At 40.8% G+C, this 22,318-nt stretch overlaps 1 protein-coding gene across 3 annotated transcripts in view; it reads right to left on the bottom strand.

Annotated features, from left to right (window-relative positions):
- Positions 1-236: 236 nt before the first annotated feature.
- CABP1 (calcium binding protein 1) overlaps positions 237-22,318 on the bottom strand; it is a 63,955-nt gene continuing 41,873 nt past the window's right edge. The window contains exons 1-7 of one of the 3 annotated variants that reach the window (XM_040350119.1): positions 17,100-17,414; positions 16,128-16,289; positions 6,455-6,485; positions 1,705-1,848; positions 1,358-1,467; positions 1,098-1,245; positions 690-715 (exon numbers count right to left, since the gene is read on the bottom strand). In XM_040350119.1, the coding sequence (XP_040206053.1) occupies positions 690-715; positions 1,098-1,245; positions 1,358-1,467; positions 1,705-1,848; positions 6,455-6,485; positions 16,128-16,289; positions 17,100-17,213 (735 nt within the window). In that variant the 5' untranslated portion in view covers positions 17,214-17,414. Of the gene's footprint in view, positions 716-1,097; positions 1,246-1,357; positions 1,468-1,704; positions 1,849-6,454; positions 6,486-9,490; positions 9,515-16,127; positions 16,290-17,099; positions 17,415-22,318 lie in introns of those variants that run through there. The other 2 variants (XM_040350101.1, XM_040350109.1) reach the window with 2 other exon arrangements.

Consider the following 22,318-nt stretch of genomic DNA (forward strand, 5'->3'; position numbering starts at 1 on the left):
AGATTATATTACATTTGGTCCTTGCCCCTAAAAAATTTCCTGTCTGTGGCTCTATGCCCAGACTATTTTCCTTGATACTGTGTATTGTTGCTAACAGATGTTTTTTTTATCACATCCTAGTAAGATACTAAGTCATTAGATGCTTGAGTACGTATCAGTAAAGCTATATCTGTATGTAATAGCTGTGTACACACCTGTATTCTACACTGTCCTTGCATTGCAAGATCACGATTATATATATTTAAGACTATTTATTTAATATAGTTGAAAATCCAGGAAGCAGATTCTATTCTATTATTGCACAAATCCTCTAGGAGTTAAAAATCACATGATGGGAGCTGTCTCATGCACACACAGGTTTGTTCTTCTCAGCATCCTGAAGGCTTCTTCAAGCTGTGTGACAGTTAGAAGCAAGCCCCTTATGGTTGTCCCATACATTGATTATCACATTTCTGGGAGTGGGATGGCACACCAAGAGTCAGAGCAGCGGGATCAGCAGGAATAATGACCTGTGCTGTATTCCACAACAAGAATACTGACATGGCATTAACATGGTGCCTCCAAGATAGGGACATTATGGCTGATGTGGGCACTGCCCTTTCAAGTCCAAATATTAGTGGAGTGATTGAGGCACAGCTTCGCCAAAGTGGCGCAGTCAAGTGGGTAACATGGACATTATTTCATTATAGTCAGCGAGACATCATACGAACAAACTCTGTCAATGAAAAAAAGAAAGAAGAAATGATTAAAGAAGTAAATACATACAGTACAATTTACAGTAAAATTTGTGACTGTAAAGAAAAACAGATGGCAATTAGACATCACCTTACCACAGCAATTGTAGAAATTGGAGCGATAAACATTATTTGTTACATTGCTTTTGCTAATTTATACAGCCTCACACATGAAAGTGGAAAAAAATGATTCTTTACTGTTGCACTACTATGCTCGTTAACATTTACATTCCTTGTGTTTGTACTTTCTTTTTTTAATTTAAAAAAGGGATTACAATTTAAATTATTCATTATCATTTTAATGTTAATTCGATTTTTGTTTATTCCCAGGCCTAAATGAGGTTCTTTCAGGTATATACTAACCTTCAAAATCCACTTGTCCATCCCCATTTAAATCAACATCACGTATGATATCCTCAATGTCTCTGTGACCAACTTGTTGTCCCAGAAGCTTTTTCATTGCCTCCCGTAGTTCACATGTACTGATCTCTCCATCTCCATTGGTATCAAACTAACAAGATGAACAAGATTTCATAAACAACAATTTAAAACAACTGGTTATAATAATAATTGTAAATAAGAAGGATAGGTTTACACAATAGGGCGTTCAAGGCTTTCCTCACCTCTTTGAAGGCATCTCGAAGTTCCTTTACTCCAATCATATCAGCTGTCTCTGCTAGAAGCTTAGGACCCATTAACTCTACGAAGTCATCAAAGTCAACATGTCCTCCAACTTTAAAAATATAAAAGGATAGGAAAAAAAGGGTAAATAAGTTACTATCTTCCAAACACTAATTCATTGAATACATACTTCAGTTCTAAAGCCCCTAGCTTACATTTCTAATATTTGATTAACCTTTTGCATATTCCAAGTCATGATAACTATGTGGGGTCAGTTTGCTATGAGTAAATAATAAGACATCCTTACTGTAAATTAGGAAGTTTACAATGAGAAAAGGACATAACTCACGGTTCATATTGATTTGCTGAGACAGTTCTATTAACTCCATCTCGGTTGGCATGTATCCCATGGTCCTCATGCAATCCCCTAGGTCCTTACAGCTGATATATCCATCTTTGTCTTTGTCAAACTCTTTGAAGGCTTCTCTGAGCTCTGTGGACAACAATATATGGTTTAAAGTTTAACAGACTTTTATGAAGCTGAACAAAAAAAATTTGACGCCCGTCGTTTTTAATTTGAGAATGAAAATTGCCATGAGTGCTTTGCAAGGAGTTAGTTGGAACATGTTACAGTATGTATTTATGACCTGGAAAGATATATAAACTTGGAATCATCTGGCCCTGTCAACTGGATTGTCCATGGTCGCTGTATAATTTAGAACTCCAACACCAATCTGTGGCTGCAAATTCTAATTTATTGTAATAGATAATTCGATATTTTCCGTACAGTCTTCACAATAATACATGTTTTTACATTTAGTATGTCCATATCCAATTTATCCACAGTGTGTTCCATACCATTCAAGCTGTTTCCAAATCAGAGCTTCTCAGAGCACTGACAACTGTGCTTTTCTTTGTTGTTGAATATAAATGAAAAATTAATATATTCAACTTGTACTCTGAAACACAGTGGGAATAGAGAGGAAGATGACTCACTGAGAATAGGTGATGTATCCTCTTCGCCTCTAAATGACTATTGCATTACCAGGACCTGCCAGAAGTTTCTTTTCAATTAGATAAATGGATGTAGTGCACATAAGGGTATATTGTATCGTTCGTGTTTAGCTAAAGCATACAAGTTTCTCCTGTACAACTGGTAATATGTATGCACTGAAGACACATACACAAACTAAACAAAAGGCAAGTTTACTAAAGTGTTACTAAACCCAGGATCCTGCATTCACTATATCTGGTCTCCCACAGTACACAGAACATAGAAATGCAATTATTTTAGTAAATATAAACTGCTAAATACCTTTTCTCATCATCAGTAGTTAGCAGGCTTATGACTTCTATCAGTGTCTAGCTGAGCACTGGTTAAAGCTTGTAGGTGGAGTTTTTATTCTCCTCTAAATTACCTACGAAGTTACATGACCTCTGACCCTCTGTTTGAACAGTGCAGATTGGCCCTGTGCTGATCACATACACCCCCCCCCCCCCAAAAAAAGAAGACCTCTATAGCAATACACACCAAACTGAGCATGTGCAGAGTGCCCCCGAGGTTCTGTACTATCAGGAGATGGATTGGGGACTGTGGAAAAAGGATGGATCAGAGGAGACAGGATTAAACAGCCTTTTTACACAATCTGCAGGATTAACCCCTTAGGTTCCACAGTGAGTATAACAAGTATGCTTTACTTAATTTACTGTTGTGGGTTTAGTAACACTTTAAGGTACATTTGAAGAACCAAATTCACCCAAAAATTGTGACACATCAATTGTTGGAGAATTAGTAAAAATGATATGAAGCACACAGACATGAAGTACAGAGACATATACAATTAAATCAGAAAAACAAAGTGGACAGCAAAGAACAAACTAACTACAGCAGATAATTATGTAGACTGTAGAGCAGGGATCCTCAAACTACGGCCCTCCAGCTGTTTCGGAACTACACATCCCATGAGGCATTGTAACACACTGACATTCACAGACATGACTAGGCATGATGGGAATTGTAGTTCCTGAAAAACTGGAGGGCCGTAGTTTGAAGACCCATGCTGTAGAGGATATTTAAAAGGCAAAGCTGAGTTACTGGACTGGGGAACATGACACAGACAACTAGGACATTGGACTGCAGGATAGGATTTGGGGTACAAGAAGCAGGAGACCAGAGTACAAACTGAATTATGCAACAAAGAATCTGGTGGAATGCTGAGACAGCTCACTGGGAGAGAAGTAATCATATAAACCAATATTCAATGGTGTAAGAGCCAGAGAAGGCCGATTAACAGGTAATATGACCGATTTCCTCTCTCAACTAAAATGAGACCTGCTAGATCTTTTTAGACATGAGGAGATTTTCCAATGTGTTTTTATTTGATAATGATTGGTCATATTGTTTGCACCAAGTATGATTAGCCAAGCAAGTAGTTCACCAACAAACCACCACTATCTATTGATCGGTTTGTCTTGAGATTTTCTTTTGTGTTAGTTTACTATTGTTTTTAGGCTGCCCTGGCATAGCAACAGCAATACAAACCCTGAGGGGCTGGGTGCACTGGTCAGTGGCAAGCATACAGCTTGTTTGGCTGTATCAGGGCCCATAATAACAAGATATACTCATATCGATGGTATTGGGGAGCTCAGCTGATCAGAAGGTAGGAGATTATTTATATTCCTTTGCTGATTATAAATTCCTCATCGTGCCATTCACTGAACTGGGTCCACCAATGGTGGTAAAATGATAGGAAGTGATGCTAATGGTGCTGGCAATGGAACAGTGGATGATGTGGTGGTAGGGAACAGAGACAAAATGGGAAGCTGTGGTTACAGGTAAACCATACTTTACTCGCTCTATGGAGGTCAGACAAACAAAGACAGGTTAGCGAGGTATGAACATATTTTAAGAGACAATAATATGCCTCAAGCTGTGTGTGAGGGGTCTGTATTTTTACACCGTGATCATTGATAGTCAAAATCTCCCACTGGGAAAATATTCCTAGGAAGTAATAATGAGGAAAATATTACTTTAGTTTCGGGGATGTATCAGTATTCCTGTGGTTGTAACAGGAGTGACTTTTGGACACAGATTGAGCCAGGAGATGGGGGACACATGTTGGATTGTTTTGGCGTGGACAGTGATCTACAGTATATTCCTTAATACCTGCAAAGAATATTCTATGACTCATCTCTCTGTGAAGACTGTTAACATGTTAAATAAGGCTGGCTCTTGAAAGGCCTTTAATTGTGTGATAACACTGTCTAAAGCCTATTGATGCTCAGAGGTGTGAATAGGTGTCAAGCGGTATGCGGAGACGGAACGTCTGCCTAGGGAACTCAGTGTGTGATGGTGTTTTGTTATGCTGTTAATGAAGGAATGTGCAGTGATTAGTCATGATAATTATAGGCCGGCGCCGACACGTCTAGGATGTTTAGTAATTAGCCTTGGTGTGTGATTAGGGGGGTGGAGATCTCATTGTCCCTTTGAATTCTGTGACCTGTTGTACTGCATATAAACAAGCTAATTAGCCATTAAAAGTTAGTTCATATTTTGACGCAGTAACAGAGCTTGTCAGTCTCGTTATTGAGGGAATTCTTATGGAATTGATCGGGTCTGCCTGTTGGTTGGAGTGTCGATAAGCTGTCGTGGATGGGATGGAAGGTCGTAAACGGTGGTGACCGTTACAGTGATGTACACATATAATCAAGGCTTGTGTAAAAATACATTATTACATTACCTCTCCTGCATCATAGACCATTAAAGGGGTTGTAAAGTTTGTTTTTTATTTTCTAAATAGGTTCCTTTAAGCTAGTGCATTGTTGGTTCACTTACCTTTTCCTTCTATTTCCCTTCTAAATGTTTTTTTCTTTGTCTGAATTTCTCACTTCCTGTTTCTCCTCAGTAAGCTTGCCCCCATCATCCGAGCCGTTCTGGCTGGGGGTTAGTCAGCCAGAACAGCTTACTGAGGAGGAACAGGAAGTGAAAAATTCAGACAAAGAAAAAAGAATTTAGAAGGGGAATCGAAGGAAAAGGTAAGTGAATCAACAATACACTAGCTTAACCACTTCCCGACCACTGCATGTACATTTACGTCGGCAGAATGGCACGGACAGGCACATCAACGTACCTGTACGTGCCTGCCTAGACGTGGGTCGGGGGTCCGACCGGGACCCCCCCCGGTACTTGCGGCGGTCGGATTCCCTCGGATTCCCCGGAGCTGAAGAACGGGGAGAGCCGTATGTAGACACGGCTTCCCCGTGCTTCACTGTGGCGGCATATCGATCGAGTGATCCCTTTTATAGGGAGACTCGATCGATGACGTCAGTCCTACAGCCACACCCCCCTACAGTTGTAAACACACACTAAGTAAACACTTACTCCTACAGCGCCACCTGTGGTTAACTCCCAAACTGCAGCTGTCATTTTTACAATAAACAATGCAATTTAATTCATTTTTTGCCTTGAAAATGACAATGGTCCCAAAAATGTGTCAAAATTGTCCGAAGTGTCCGCCATAATGTCGCAGTCACGAAAAAAAATCGCTGATCGCTGCCATTAGTAGTAAAAAAAAAAAATGCAATAAAACTATCCCATATTTTGTAAACGCTATAAATTTTGCGCAAACCAATCGATAAACGCTTATTGCGATTTTTTTTACCAAAAATATGTAGAAGAATACGTATCGGCCTAAACTGAGGGAAATTTTTTTTTTATATACGTTTTTGGGGGATATTTATTATAGCAAAAAGTAAAAAATATTGCATTTTTTTCAAAATTGGCGCTCTATTTTTGTTTATAGCGCAAAAAATAAAAACCGCAGAGGTGATCAAATACCACCAAAAGAAAGCTTTATTTGTGGGAAAAAAAGGACGTCAATTTTGTTTGGGAGCCACGTCGCACGACCGCGCAATTGTTTGTTAAAGCGACGCAGTGCCGAATCGCAAAACCTGGCCTGAGCATTTAGCTGCCTAAAGGTCCGGGGCTTAAGTGGTTAAAGGAACCTATTTAGAAAATAAAAAACAAACCTTTACAACCCCTTTAAACATATTATATTATTAACTATATTGTTTTGTTTTTGCATACAAATGTTGTTTACCTTCTATTTCCTCTGGACGCAGCTCTCTGTCCTATAACAGAACATATTGAAACACAGATTAGAGAAAGAAGAGAGCATTGCAGTTGGTGAATGAACAGGATTAAATGGCTGAACTACAATAATCTGTACAATAATCATGCACAACAGTCTGTGGGGTACAAGGGAAAGGTCTGTGATTGCTGAGCCTTGAATGTTTTCTGTGATTTTAATCATATGAAGGCTGTACTTTGTTCTAAATTGTCACCTCATTAAGTTTGCAATAAGGAGAGCGTAATTATCTATGTATGCATAGCCTTCCGACATAAAAAGCATGCAAAAGCAATCCCGCTCAACGTAAATATGACGTCAACAACTGTATTATTTAAATTATATTCATTTTATACATGGAAAAATGTAAGCCCTACAGTAAATTATAAGGATGCTACGATCCACACAGAAGTTCACAACGTGAATACACAAAGCCTCTGGCTGAGTTTATTATAAATATCACTGGACTCCACGCTGAATCCTAAAATGCTGAATAATTTATTTAGGGGGACATGTTTTTCCTATAATACCACAAAACTCAGATTTCAACCGCTTCCACACACTTTCAGATGTCAGTTGGACTAAGGCTTACTATACAGCTTATACTTGCATAACTTGCCTTTGGCAGTCACAATTGGGCTCATGGAAAAATCTGAACATTCTATCCTACATTATCACAAAAGTGTCTTTTTCTGCCAACTGCCTTACGCTGCTAACATATGCTGTCTCCTGAGTGTACATAACATCTTCACATAACAGTGGCTGATGAATGTAAACAATTATAAGGTTCTGTGTTTCAAACTGCTATGGATACTTAGGAGCTGGGAGAGAGTGCATACTATCAAGTTCAAGCTTTTGATATGCTTTTGATATGCAGCAAATATCAGACCATAGGAGGCCTCCTAACTCTGGCTCCTAACTCCAAGACTTTTCTTCTGATATAATGTAGTAGGCAATGCTAAATAACCTTGGGAAACATAAATCTTTCATGTGGGGTGCCTGAAACCCTATAACAAATTAAAGCGGAGTTCCGGCCACAATTTCACTTTTCAAATATAAATACCCCTGTAATACACAAGCTTAATGTGTTCTAGTAAAGTTAGTCTGTAAACTAAGGTCAGTTTTGTTAGGTTGTTACAGCATTTAGACACTTTATAAAATAGAAATTGACTGGGGCCATCTTAAGTGTGGGCATCATGAAGCCAGACTGTATGACTTCCTGGATTTCAGCCTTGCACATGCTCAGTGCTGCACAAGCAGTGTACTGTCCAAGTCACATGATTCTTCGAGACTGGGGAGTGCACAGACTCCTGGAAAGTTACACCCACTACATTCCCAGGAGTCTGTGCGGTGTAGGTTAGGAAGCTTAAGCACCTAGGTGCAGGAAGTGGGAAGATTAACTATTCTGCCTAGCAACAACACTTTGAAGGCATCTAAAAAAAAAAAACTTTTTTCTTAAAGGACTAATGAAATTTTTTTTAAACTACTGATGTAATGTTATATTTATGGGTGGAACTCCACTTTAAGACTGAATTCTTGTATAAACCCACAGCTAATTCTCTGTAAACAAATTATTAATATTGCACCCACTTGTTGAACATAAATATGTGATAAATAATGTAGGTGTCTTTTTAGTCACAGTGACATCTCCCCTCCTCATTATCCTGGCCATAGGCGTGCGTATAGAGTGTGCCTGGGCACACCCTAATCTCCTTGTGTGGCACTGATTTCCCTTTTAGACCCCTGATATTTCACCAAAGCCTCCTAATGGGGCTCCAAAAAAAAATTGTAATAATAATATATATATATATATTTTTTTTTTTTCTTTATTTATTTATTTTTTTCTTTAAGTGTATTTTGTGCGTGTACTCGAGAGAGGAGCCAGACTGCAGGAGTTGGGAGTAGGCAGGCCTCCCCCAGAGGCAATCTGCCACCTTTCTCCATGCCCCGGGTGGCAATGGCGGGTGTGCGAGGGGGCCCTCCCACACAGCCCGCCCTACCTGCTCCGCTTTGAAGCCCAACGGGGCAGAGGGACTCCCTATAAGGGAGTGAGAGGATTAGCCCGCTCAACCAGCCCCGTTAGTCCTTCGCCTCTCTTTTAGAGACCGCGTGGTCAAAGTGCGTGCATGTTAACCCAATTTTGAGTGCGTGTGGTGGTTTTTGTGGGAGGGGGGTGGGCGTACTAAGCGCAGGCTTACCTCGCATAGCACACCCACCGGGAGCCGGGCTGAGACCACCAAACTCAATTCACATGTAGCCGAGACCGGGATCCGAACCCCTAGCTGCAGAGGTGAATGGCTTATCAGCGCAGTGCCAATCGCGTTGAGCCACCATATATATATATATATATATATTGTGTAGAATAATAAAAATAAAAACTACTAACACCATCCACTGACCTACACCAATCTCTGCTCTACTGACACCATCCACTGCTCTAATGACACCATATGTATGCTGTATATACACATGCGTATGTGTATGAGCTTTGGGGTGCACACCCTAATGCAAAAGGCTGAGCACACCTATGATCCTGGCCATGAGGAAGAGAAAGATGGTGCCCGAACGCCACTAGTTTTTGTCATTGCCATTGCTGTGGGTAGTGCCAGAGGTGTACTCTGTAGTCCAGCGCATGCAGTGAAGAGGTTTGGGGTCATGTCTTAGGCCTCATGCACAATGCAGCTCTAAGAAGCTGCTTCTTTGAGCATTTTTTTTCTCTGCCTGTTAACTACCCTCCATGTTAGCTTATGTGTACATGCACACTATAGGGGGTTTTATTCGTTTAGTGTCAGGGGAATTTTAAGGTAGAAAAAAAAAATCATTTGTGCGTTTTGGAGAGGAGCTTTTGGGCATAAAAAATGCTCAAAAGCTCCTTTATGCGCATTCCTGTGCTATAGAATTCTAATGACCCTAATTATAGCCAATAGAATATATTATTGCCAGATGCAGGAACAGGCGCTAACGCGCACTAGCTTGCCATGATGCCCATGCAAAAATAAGGGTTTTTACCGCATTTTTGCTTCTGCCAAACTCCTGTAGGAGAAAAAAAAAACATTAAGAGCATCTAGTGTGCATGAGGCCTTACAATGTCAAGGTGTAAATTGAATGCTGCCATTTCCCACTGGGAAAAAAAATGAGCTGTCAGAAAGAAGAGATCGTAAATTTGCCATGGTAGGAAATCCACTTACACTTGCAATTTGTATAAGATTTAATGTGCATGGAGGTCAGGTTTAATATAGAAGGCCTATTAAATGTAAATGTAAACAACATAAAACTGCTACACTTGATATACTGTACTTGTACATTTTAATATGGAAAAGATAAATACTTTTTTTGTGTCTCAAAAATTTGTGAATGCTGGTAAAGTTTTTTAAAAAGGTTATTTTTTTTTTGTATGGTTTGGTCTTTGTGGCTGTATAATTTCCTATACATTATAATTAAATCTCAAAGATCTTTGCAATATGTCAAAACTCAGAAAAAAAAAATAAAAAAAACCTGATCCCCTGACAAAGTCATGATGATGAAACGCATTGGGGGGAATAGCTAGGTAAATACACCTTGAGGTTCTGGGTCAGAGCAGTGGAGGACATAGGTTCAGTCCAGCGTTTTCTCATTCGATGTCTTAGTACATTTTATGGGCGAGGTATAAGTGAGAGTAACTTTAAACTTTTTAATAAAGTGTTTTCATCTATATACTACACTACGGTACATTCCTGTATGTTTTTCATCTGAGTTTATTACATTAAAGACTGTGAAGGAGTCGCTGTAGCTGACGGAGTTTCCATAACACAGACGCTGTTAAATAATTTTTTATAATTTTTTTCTCAAAGGCCAATTTTATTTGGGTGAGCAATTTTGTGCTCCCTGGGTGGATCTGAGCACAGGTTTCATGGCAAATATATATGCTCCCAATTGTCCCTGTGGGACTGTACCTCTTTTAGAACAAAGTCCACCTTTCCCTCTTTCCTACTCATTTGTCTCTCATTTTGATTTTTAATGTAATATTATATATATATTAGTGCTGTCAGTTAAACGCGTTATTAACGGCGTTAACACAAACCCATTTTAACGCCGTCAATTTTTTTATCGCGCGATTAAGGAGTTTTTTTTTTGTCAGCACGTACCTCTTAACCCTTTCACGCCGACGGGACGCATATATGCGTCCTCGGCGTTCAGGGGTTATACCGGGATGATGCCTGCAGCCGCAGGCATCATCCCGGTACCGTTGTTTAGAGCGGGCGATTGGCTATCCAAACATAACAACCGATGCGTGTAAAAGCCGCTCGGTTGTTATGCCGGAGGAGCGGGAGGGGACATCCCCCCCCTCCTGCCGCCTTTCGCCGCTCTGACCGGGCCTCCCGTCCCACCGGGAGACCCGATCCTCCATCCGCCGCGTTCTGTGTTCAGGCGGAGACTGACACTAAGCCGTAAACGGCTTTGATTCAGTCTCCGCATTGAAACCACGGAAGCGGCGTCATGACGTCATTTCCGGGTTTCTCGGCTGCCAATGGCGCCGGATTTAAAAAAGTACACAGTATTCAGAATCGCCGTTTTCGGCGATCTGAATACTTTGAAGTGCAAAGGAGGGCTCGGAGGTCTTTTAGACCCCGATCCCTCCATAAAGAGTACCTGTCACCACCTATTGCTGTCACAAGGGATGTTTACATTCCTTGTGACAGCAATAAAAGTGATCAAAATGTAAAAAAATAAAAAAACACAATTTAATATTATAAAAAAAAAAAAAAAAATAAGAAAACAAAAAAAAAATGTTTTAAAGGGTGAACCTCCTTAATCGCGCGATTAATCGTGAGTTAACTATGACATTAATGCGATTAATCGCGATTAGAAATTTTAATCGCTTGACAGCACTAATATATATATATATATATATATATATATATATACATATATACACATACATACACACACAGTTCATAAGTTTACAGCTTTATTATATTTTGTCAGGGCATCTAATCTAGGATTCTAGGCCTTACACATAATACTGTTATTTGCAGATTGCTGCGGACTGTGTTGTTTATTCATGAATGAAGAGATTGCAGTCATAATTGTGCACTTGAAACAACATGGATTTTGCAGAATATACTTTAGCATCTTCACTCTAATGCCCCGTACACACGATCGGACCTTTGTCCGACCAAATTCACATCGGAATCGATATTGCTACCCTCTCTCTGTATAAGGTTCTCAACCACAGGCTCCACACTGCTGCCTGCATTTTATGAATGAGCTGTAAAATGCAGGCAGAGGTGTGGAGCCTGCATTTTACAGCAGGTGGAGTCCTATGGAGTTCTCTCTGGTTAGATGACAGCTGGTCACATAACTTTGACAGGTCATGTGAGTGAGCTCTCCTCCTAGCTTTTTTTTTTGTACTCTTTCATTTTAATAGTGCTTCACTCAGAGTCTTGAAGCCAGCAGAGGGCTATGCACATTTGCAAAGCTCACTGCTGTGCCTCAAAAAAAAAAAAAAAAATCTTGAAGCAGCGGCATGGCCACAGTAATGCCACGTACACACGATCGGTTCGTCCGATGAAAACGGACCAATGGATTTTTTTCATCAGATATCTGATATAGCTGACTTTCATCAGTCTTGCCTACACACCATCAGTTAAAAATCCGATTGTGTCCAACGCGGTGACATAAAACACAACGACGTGCTGAGAAAAATGAAGTTCAATGCTTCCGAGCATGCGTCAACTTGATTCTGAGCATGCATGAATTTGACCGTTGGATTTCCCCACAGACGATCGTTTTTTTCTATCGTTTTTTTAACCATCAGAAAATTTTAAAACAGGTTCTATTTTTTTTCACCGATGGGAAAAAAAACGATGGGGCCCACACACGATCGGTTCGTCCGATGAAAACGGTCCATTTGGGAACAGCAAAAAAGAGCAACTGGACAGAGAAATTTTGCAGCAGCAGGGAGCCATACTTCCCAAAATATTTGAGATGGGAATAAGGGACACCTATCCGCAAAAGTATGCAGGTATAGGACACACCCCTGGCCATGCCCCCCTAAAGGAGAATTGTACAAAAAACAAGCTTGGTTAAACCCACAAGTGCTTTTTATACCATTACTATTCCTTTATATTGGCAGCAATTTAGAAATCAGATGAAAGGTTTAGCACTGGCAAACAATTTTTTGATAGATAAAAAGTGCATTTTATATACATCTATATAGATCAGACCAAAATGAGGGACAAATTGGGAGGAAAGAGGGACATTGCTCCAAATCAGGGACAGTCCCTCGAATTCAGGGACAGTTGGTAGCTATAGGTGACAATTTATTTAAACACTAGGTCATGTACCGGCGGTCCCCTACTTACAAACACCTGACTTACAAACAACTCCTACTTACAAACAGAGAGAGACAACCGGAAGTGAGAGAAAATCTACCCCTAGGAAGGGAAATTCACTCCTGTTATGCGTGTGCACACGATCGGTTCATCCGATGAAAACGGTGTGATGGATTTTTTCATCAGATATCCGATGAAGCTGACGTACACCATCAGTTAAAAAAACAATCAAGTCAGAACGCGGTGACGTAAAACACAACGACGTGCTGAGAAAAATGAAGTTCAATGCTTCCAAGCATGCGTCGACTTGATTCTGAGCATGCGTTGATTTTTAATCAATGGATTTTCCCACAGACGATCATTTTTTTCTATCGTTTTTTAACCATCAGATCATTTTTAAACAGGTTCTAAGTTTTTTCACAGATGGGAAAAAAAAAACGATGGGGCCCACACACGATCGGTTCGTCTGATGAAAACGGAGACCGTTTTCATCAGACGAACCGATCGTGTGTACGCGGCATAAGAGTTAATATGGGAAAAAGGTGTCTCCACTGATGCTTTATCACCAATCCTTTGTTTCCCTAAAAACCCCAAATTTTAAAAATACAATTGTCATTGGGACAGAAAGTGAGGTGAAATCTTCTGAACAGGGGCACAGACAGCAAAACAAATGCTACAGGGGTGATAACCCTTCCCTATGATATCCAAAAAGCTTAAAAATGTTTTTTTTTGGCTGGAGCTACACTTAGAAAATGTACCTGTTCTAACATACAAAACAGATTCAATAAGCCTACAGTCCCTATCTTGTTTGTAACCCGGGGACCACCTGTATATTGTTTTTGCATATATTTTCTTCATCAATGGATTATGTTTAAGGCTGCATTCACACCTCGGCGTACTAAATCGCAACGTTTTGTCCCGCGAATTGCGGCGACAAATAGCGGCGTTTTGTACCGCGATTCGCGGCGACAAGACGCCGCCATTGTGAATGCAGCCTTCACCCCCTCTATGGAGATGGTTCACATCTCCTATGCCTAACGCCGAAAGACGCCTGAAAAAAAGGTCCGGGACTTTTTTTCAGGCGACAGGCGGCAGGCGTTCGGTGTGGAGATGTGAACCATCTCCATAGAGGGCAATGTTACATCATCCCTCTGGCGTGTCGGGGCGGCAGCGGGCTTCACACTACAGGCGACAAAACGCCTAGGTGTGAATGGGCTCTAAGACTAAAAAAAAAAAAAAAAAAATCCTATAAAAAAAATATATTGCATATTATTTCATATTTAATTCTTGCAGCCAGCTAATGTTGAGTGCAATGCTAGTTTTAGGAAATGTTGTTTTGACTTTCATCCCTCCTTATGTCATAGGAGCGATGCATGCTGCTCATTTGGATATTCTATATTCTATTTGGATATTCTATAAGCAGCAAAGTCAACATGTTCAGAGATAGAACTGGACTTTCTTATTAGAAAGTCCAGTAAACTCTGTAAACAGAGAAAAATGTTTGTTAAATAAAAGTTTTTTACAAATTATTGTAACTACAATTGACCAAAAATGTATACTTGCTGTTTAATAAATCGCCATTCATAATTAAAGCATGTCTGCATTTAAATATTATTGCTGTTTTAATTATTCAATGAATTTATAAAGTGTTCAGGAGGAAAAACAAAAACGAATGGTGTGTTACAATTGTTATGCCGTGTACACACGATCATTTTTCAGCATGAAAAAAAACGTTGTTTTTCAGCATGTCGAAAAAACAACGTTTTCCCAACTTCATCATTAAAATGATGTTGCCTACACACCATCGTTTTAAAATAATGATCTAGCAAAGCGCGGTGACGTACAACACGTACGACGGCACTATAAAGAGGAAGTTCCATTCGCCTTTGGGCTGCTTTAGCTGATTCCGTGTTAGTAAAAGACGATTTGCGCTTTTTTGTCTGTTACAGCGTGATGAATGTGCTTACTCCATTATGAACGGTAGTTTTACCAGAACGAATCTCATAACTTGCTTCAGAGCATGCGCAGTTTTTTTTACGTAGTTTTAGCCCACACACGATCATTTTTTACACCCCGAAAAACGACATTGTTTAAAACGACGTTAAAAAATGCAGCATGTTCGAATTTTTTTTTTTGTCGTTTTTCAGAACCTTAAAAATGATGTGAAGCCCACACACGATCATTTTAAATGACGTTTTTCATGCCGAAAAATGATCGTGTGTACGCATTAGGCACAGTGGTTCAGCAGCATTATTCCCTAAAGCAGTAACATCCAGACAACAACATTTAGCTAAAAACATTAAATAGTATATAATAAATATATTGCGCTAAACTATTACAATAATAAGTAGTGATACGTTGAATTAGAATAATTAAGGCAGCCAACACACCAATGGATAATTAGTCAAAAATTAGAAAGAAAAAATGCAGCGCCAAAAAAATAAAAAAAATGAGGGATCCACCTTGGAGGGTGGGTCCCTCATTTTTTTATTTTTTTGGCGCTGCATTTTTTCTTTCTAAAAACATAAAATGGCAATGATTTAAGCCAGCAGTTTAGCTGTAGATGCAATCATAAAGTACAACTGGTGTAGCACGTCTTATTTCTATACTATTCTTTAATTATCCAGAAAGAGGATGTCTACATTTATTTATAGGATCTGAAAGAAAGAGAAGCCAAGTTTATTCTTTCATGTGATGAGAAATCTAAAGATATTGTTGCTACACCCCCAAAATAACTTTCTAGCCAGAGTCTATGACTAATTGATAAGCATGATATATTCTATAAAACAATGCAGTAGTGAAATCCTTAATAAGCTAAAAGGCAGTTTATTCACCATTTTTTTTATACATATTTATTAAAATCACTGGAGACGTGTAAAGCAGATTATGCACATTCTTAATTTCTCTGCAACATAACTAATTAAAATTATAAAGGGAATTACATAAATATGTATGTAATTTTCCTAAGTGAAAAATCACCAAAACTTTATAGTTGGAAAATGCAGGTCCCTCCAGGACTTTTAAACACAGGTCAATGCCAACAGAGTGTTATAAAGACTGCTGTATATTAAGGTAGGTACCAGCATTTAGTCAAACAGTTCCCTAGTCGAATTCTGTAAGGTAGAATTGATTTACTTTTTTTTTTTTTAGATAACCCTTACACCAGAACAAGAATGCATTCAGCAATAAGAAACTTTTTCTACAACCTGCCATAAGGGACATGATAAAAATGGGTGATGGGTCACATGGTTTACGACAACAATAAAATGTACAGGATGGGTCCGGTCACACAATAATGGGGGAGACGGAAAGGGGGGACAGAACTCACGTACAGGCTGTCGATTCTCAGCGAATCCTTTTCGGAGAAATATACAGGCCGGACCCAGCAGGTTGTGCATCACTGCGCAGTTTTGAGCCAAAAGCATTAGAGGCCCCTGAGCACCCTCTTCCCCAGACTGCGCCGATCTGAGACAGCTTCTCTCCTCCTGGTGCATCTTACAACATACAGAGTGTTACCAAAGGATACTGTAGGATCAGTATTGAAAAAGGACTTTCACTTGTCTTGTTACTCCTATATATGTGACCTATGGGTCACTAAGAGGCTTGCAACCTCCCAGATCTTTTTTAATTTTTAGTCGTTACCCCCTAAGATTAGACCCTTTTCATATCACTTCTCAAAAAACACTATCTCTCTTTTTATCCTATCTATCTCTGCGTACCTTGTAATTGGTAAAGGAACATTTTCCAGATTCTCTTTCTCTTGCCATCTTCATTTCCCTCCTCCCCTGTATCTCCTTCTCTATATAAGGAACTGTTTTAGTCTAGTACTGTCGGACCTTTCATTCCCACGCCTTTATAAGACATTATTCTCCTTGCTGTTTGTGTGCCTCCTTTGGGAATGCACAACTAGGTTCATGGGTCAAATAACAAATTTAGGATATCATTGCAGGTTTAAAAATAAATGGGGATAAAAGCAAGCAGTTTAACAGACCATCCAAATATTATCCAGACACAGAGTGAAATCTATGGCTATATGTACTCTAAGGCTGAGAGAAGAGTCAAGAGAAATTCTGCAAGTGTAAAATAGACTCAGCGAGAGACAAAACACTTGTCATCGGTCATTTGGGGAATTAAATAAGACTCATTCTGATTTTCATAGGTAAGGGTCTTTAAACATAAAATCTAAGCAAAATCGCCCTCCCAGACAGAATTTACGTTATAGCTACCTTCTCCTTCTGTTTCTGTTCAAGCCATCAACCCCATCTCATCGCTCGCTATAGGTACTACGCTATGGGGACACGTACCTTCTGTGAGAGGTTTCGAAGAGGAGACTTGACACAATTTCCCATACCACCCAGAACAGAGGATGAGCTTTCCCGAGGAAAGAGAGACAGAGAGGGCAGCAGCCAGCGAGGCATCCCGCACAGTGAGCGCCTCTGAGCCTGGGGGGCAGTCAGCGGCGTCCCACAGATTAGACCCTTTGAGCCGCAGATTGTTTCTCTGATAGAGCCTCTGATTACAGCAGATAAACTGCAGCAGAAACTATTCCCTGATGAGCTCAGAGAATCCGGCTAATTTGGAGCTGGTCCCCTTCCCCCATGAGCCTTACAGCTTTTCAATGACATGATGTGGGACAGATCAGCTGGAGGCGTACACAGCCTTCATGACACTGACGTTGACTCAGAACAGCGCCAGGAATATTCTGATTTTGGGATTTAGTTGGAATCTTTGTGTTTTTTTTTTGTTATTTTTTTTTTATCGACTACATGGTTGTCAGTGGGCAGTGATGCCATGAAATGGTTAACATGCTTTGGCTTCCCTTTGGCGGCTTGTTCAAGGATGCATGCTCGACAACAGCCACAATGTGGACCAAAGAGGCATGTCAAAGAAAGGACAATGTAGCATTATTCCTGGCATAAAAGAATCAGACTGAGCATGTCCCGCTCATGACTATAAAAGCACTACATTTCCAAGTCGAACATATGCGAGGACTTGCTGCATAGTGTCTGCAATCACAACTCCTGGAAGAAAATAGGGTGCAATACAAGATAAGGCTGCCTGCTGGATCACACGTAGTTCTATATAAAAAAAAAAAGCAATTATAGGCCTGCCTGTGCTGGGAAAGATGAGAAAAGGATGTCAGCGCTGGAGATTGAATAGAATAACAACCTCTCACTCAAAACAGAGATACATAATGATTGTGTTTTCTAGGTCAATGGCCGATATAGTATACATGAAAAGGTAAGCATTGATCCAAGATGACATTAATAGCTGGCTCTGGTCTATTTAGCTCACGTTTACTATTATTTATATTACTACTAATAGTGGTGAATTTCTACAATTCAATTCATCACAATGCTACATTTATACAAAAGAACAACCCAAAGTCTACCATTAGACCAATTATACAGTGACATAAAGGGGTTGCCGCTTGATAAGCTATGAATTCATATTTTGTCCTGCATCCCAGCAGAAAATATAATTGCCTAGATCAGGGGTGCCCAATCTTTCAAAGGCCAGAGGCCACTTAAGCGACTTAGTAATTAGTCGTGGGCCACAATGAATGGAGTGGGCAGATGACAGGTCTGTGTCCAGTCTGCATATTTAAAGCAGACACAGCCTAATCTACTCTACCTCTGATCCAATCAGATGGAAGGAGATGGATCCACTGTTTTTTTTAGCAGATCGGATTGGACGTAGGCAGGTGTAAACGGACAAAAGTCTGCCACTCCACAGACGTGAATGGTGGGTCCGATTGGGTTGCTTTTACACTGATGGTCTGCGGTCTACCCACACCGTGGGTGCGGCGCAGTGTACCTGTGGTTTTCCCGCCGCTTAGCTGCACTTTGCCATAGACGTCTATTATATTCTGCAGGTGTGGTGCACTTTCTGAAAAGCTGCTTGCGTCCTCTACCGCCGGCTTCATTCACAACACTGATGCTCTGGGATAGCAGATCGGCAACCTGCAATATGGGCTTGCCAACCAGCCATTCCAAAGCAGGTGGTCGTGGGCCACATCAGAGGGCTCCGCGGGCCACTGATTGGGCACCCCTGGCCTAGATGATCAAAAACACAAGAAAGTTGTTAACAGGTTTCCATTTAAGATATCTCCAAATGCAATGGAAGATCCACAGTGAGTATTTGCTGATATTATTTAAGTCAAGCATATAAGACTGAAATTGCTATGATGGCAAGGGAGGGAAATTGTTGCAATGATTATCAAAGTAAATAAACCTTGTCTCCAAACTACACTACATAAAATAACAACACTGGTCTTAAATTAGGATACCTTCCCTCTATATCCTTCCAAAGAAAATGAATATGATTGTTAGCCGTATTCAAAGTGCAAGTCCTGACAAAAGTTTTTTCCTTTGTTTTTTAAATTGGGGGAAAGGTTTAACATCTATTTAATGATTATTTTTGCTTCTGCTCCCTCTTGTTTTGGTGGATTTCCTTCACTTCCTGTGGCAGTAGCAGTCTCCTCTTAGACAGAAAGGGCCAGATCCATATAGAAATAGATCAGCGCAGCGTATCAGAGATACGCTACGCCGCTGTACCTTACCTGGCGTAATTTCGAATCCTTAAAGATTTTGCACCGTAAGTTACGGCGGCATAGTGTATCTCAGGCGGCGGAATTCAAATCGGTGATTAGGGGGCGTGTTTCATTTAAATGAAGCACGTCCCCGCGCCAAATGAACTGCGCATGCTCCGTTTCTAAATTTCCCGCCGTGCATTGCGCTAAATGACGTCGCAACAACGTAATTTTTTTTAACTTAGACGTGAATTACGTCCATCCCGATTCACAGACATCTTACGCAAAAAAAAAAAAATCAAATTTCGACGCGGGAACGACGGCCATACTTAACATGGCAAGTCTAACTATACGCCGCAAAATACCAGCTTTAACTATACGCCGGAAAAAGCCGACTAGAGACGCCGGAAAAAAATGCGCCGGCCGCTCGTACGTTCGTGGATCGTCGAAATAGCTAATTTGCATACCCAATGAAAAAAGTGAATATTACCGCGCTTGTCAGGGGAGGGGAAGAGGGGGGGAGGGAAGTGGGGAGGGGTGAGGGTACAGCTGCGGCACTGAAAGGTGTATCAAACCGTAAATACTTAATAATAGGGAGGGTAGTGCTGCGCTAGTGAGGAAGTCACATGATAGTGACGAATGCGCATGAGCCCACTGAGAGGTATCGGAGGTGACGTTGGCGACAGACTGCTCTCCTTTCTTACATGCCTTATTGTATTTTTAACAATGTGAGTACCCTTGTTTATACTTTTTACGAGAATTAAAATTTTAAACGATATCACACTATCGATGCTTTATTTTCTTTGGGGTGTGATACTCATCAATCCGGGACGAGATTTCCAAGGAGGCTCTATCGTTTCTGGATAAAAGCCCATCTGGTTAACCACTTAATGTGGTTGGATCTATATGCTGTTACCTTACAGCAGTAAGGTAAGGGGACACCCTTATTCACCTTAAAAGGATCACTGGATACCCATCCTTCTTCCACCTCACACTGCGGACCTACACCAGCACTTTTTCCTATTTTTTGGACTGTTTAATTATTATCCATATATTATTTGGCTGACACAGCTCAAGCCTTGTCTATTGACTTTTTATCACCAGTTTAATATTGTTACCCATCACAATTTATTCGGGTGTTGTGTTACACACAAATTACTGTTTTGCACTATCCAATACCTTATTTTATTTTATCACATTAAGAGAAATGTGTGGAGTTATATGATTTGCACCAGTATTGTTCACTGATCAGTTTTTTGTTTATGCTATTTTGGTTACACTGTTCCCACTTTCAGTTATACCATCTTCCATTCCCTTCCCCCACTTGCCCCATACACCCACCCATCCACCACCCACTAGCGCAGCACTACCCTCCCTATTATTAATTTGCATACCCGACACGGGAAAACGACGTGAACGCCACCCAGTGGACGCCGAAGTATTGCATCTTAGATCCGAAGGCGTACGAGGTCGTACACCTGTCGGATCTAACCCAGATGCCGTTGTATCTTGGTTTGAGGATTCAAACTAAAGATACGACGCGGGTAATTTGAAAGTACGCCGGCGTATCAGTAGATACGCCGGCGTACTCTGTCTGTGGATCTGCCCCAAAGTGAGGGGAAATTACTTCAAAAGATATCCTGAAAAAAAGATTTTTTATTTTTGGGCTGAATTCGGACCTGAAACGGACAAAAAGACGCACATTGTTTTTGTGAAAAACGCACAGGACCCACTGTGGAGATATGTGAACCAGCTCCATAGAGAACCGGTCAAAAACTCCAGCTATTGCGAATTGGATGCGGGGATCCTGTATCCAATTGACAATGGTGTGAACCCAACCTAAAGAGTTTTATTGGTGTCTTTGTATCCTGTGGGGACAAAGCATTACAAACCAGAGGTTCTCCTCCTTCCCCACAGCAAAACTACCGGTAAGTTAGGATGAGAGAATAAAGGAACCATCACTTTAATCTTTGCTGCAATTGCTTTTCCACCAATGAAATATATGGGTAAAAGTAATACTTCCTTTCCTAGAGGGATATTCTACCCATTGTACTGTATCTAAGATGGAACGAATATTTTTAGGTTCAGTTCACAGGGCATTTGTCGATCTCACTGTGAAGTCAGAAAATTAGGAACAAAAATCTGAGCCCCACTGAAGTCTATAGTAGTGGGAGGGAGGAATCTTAAAAATTAAATCTGCCCGCTTTCAAGGCTAATAGGCAACGGATTTTCAAAGTAGGAACAGGGAACTGACCAATGGCATAAGGGGCATGTACCAATGCAAAAAACAAGGGGGAAAATACTGTACAGTGGGTAGGGCTGTTTGAAGGAATTTGGGGGCCCCAAGCATAGAACAAAAAAAAAGTCAAATTTTCAAGTTGAGAAGCGTGGGGGAGGGGGGGTTACTCCTCTCCCCACCACCTGTATGCACGTGTATGGGCAGCACAACTCTCCCCACCATCCCCCGCTCAAGACAGTCTACCTTTATCCTAACAAGACGCCAGCCATTGCCGCACCGCTGCTTCCTCCTGCAGTCTGGTCGGGACAGGAGATTCAGTTTGCTGTTCCCGGGCCGGACTGAAAGGAACTCAACACTCAGTGTATGCACTTCCTGTCAGTCCGGCCGGGAACAGGAAACTGAATCTCCTGTTCCGCGCAGCCGACCGGACTGCAGGAGGAAGCAGCGGTGCGGCAAGGGCCCGCCCTGCTGGGGCCCCTGGCCAGCTCGGGGCCCCAAGCAGTTGTTTGGTTTGCCTGTCGGGTTCCGACGGGCCTGACAGTGGGGAAACCCGGGAAAGAGTTCTTTTATTTAATGCAACTTCGATGTTGACAAGGAAAAACACAAATCCTTTAAATGACATGCTTGGGAGATGCCTTGAAGTTGAATGTGGTGTTATGGAACAATATGAATCTCAAGGACAACATTAGCAACACCATATTCTGGCACCACATATTTTGCATGTGTAATAGATTCTTTACATGTTACATTTT

This window comes from Rana temporaria, chromosome 1 (genome assembly GCF_905171775.1).
Source record: "Rana temporaria chromosome 1, aRanTem1.1, whole genome shotgun sequence".
NCBI lineage: Eukaryota > Metazoa > Chordata > Amphibia > Anura > Ranidae > Rana > Rana temporaria.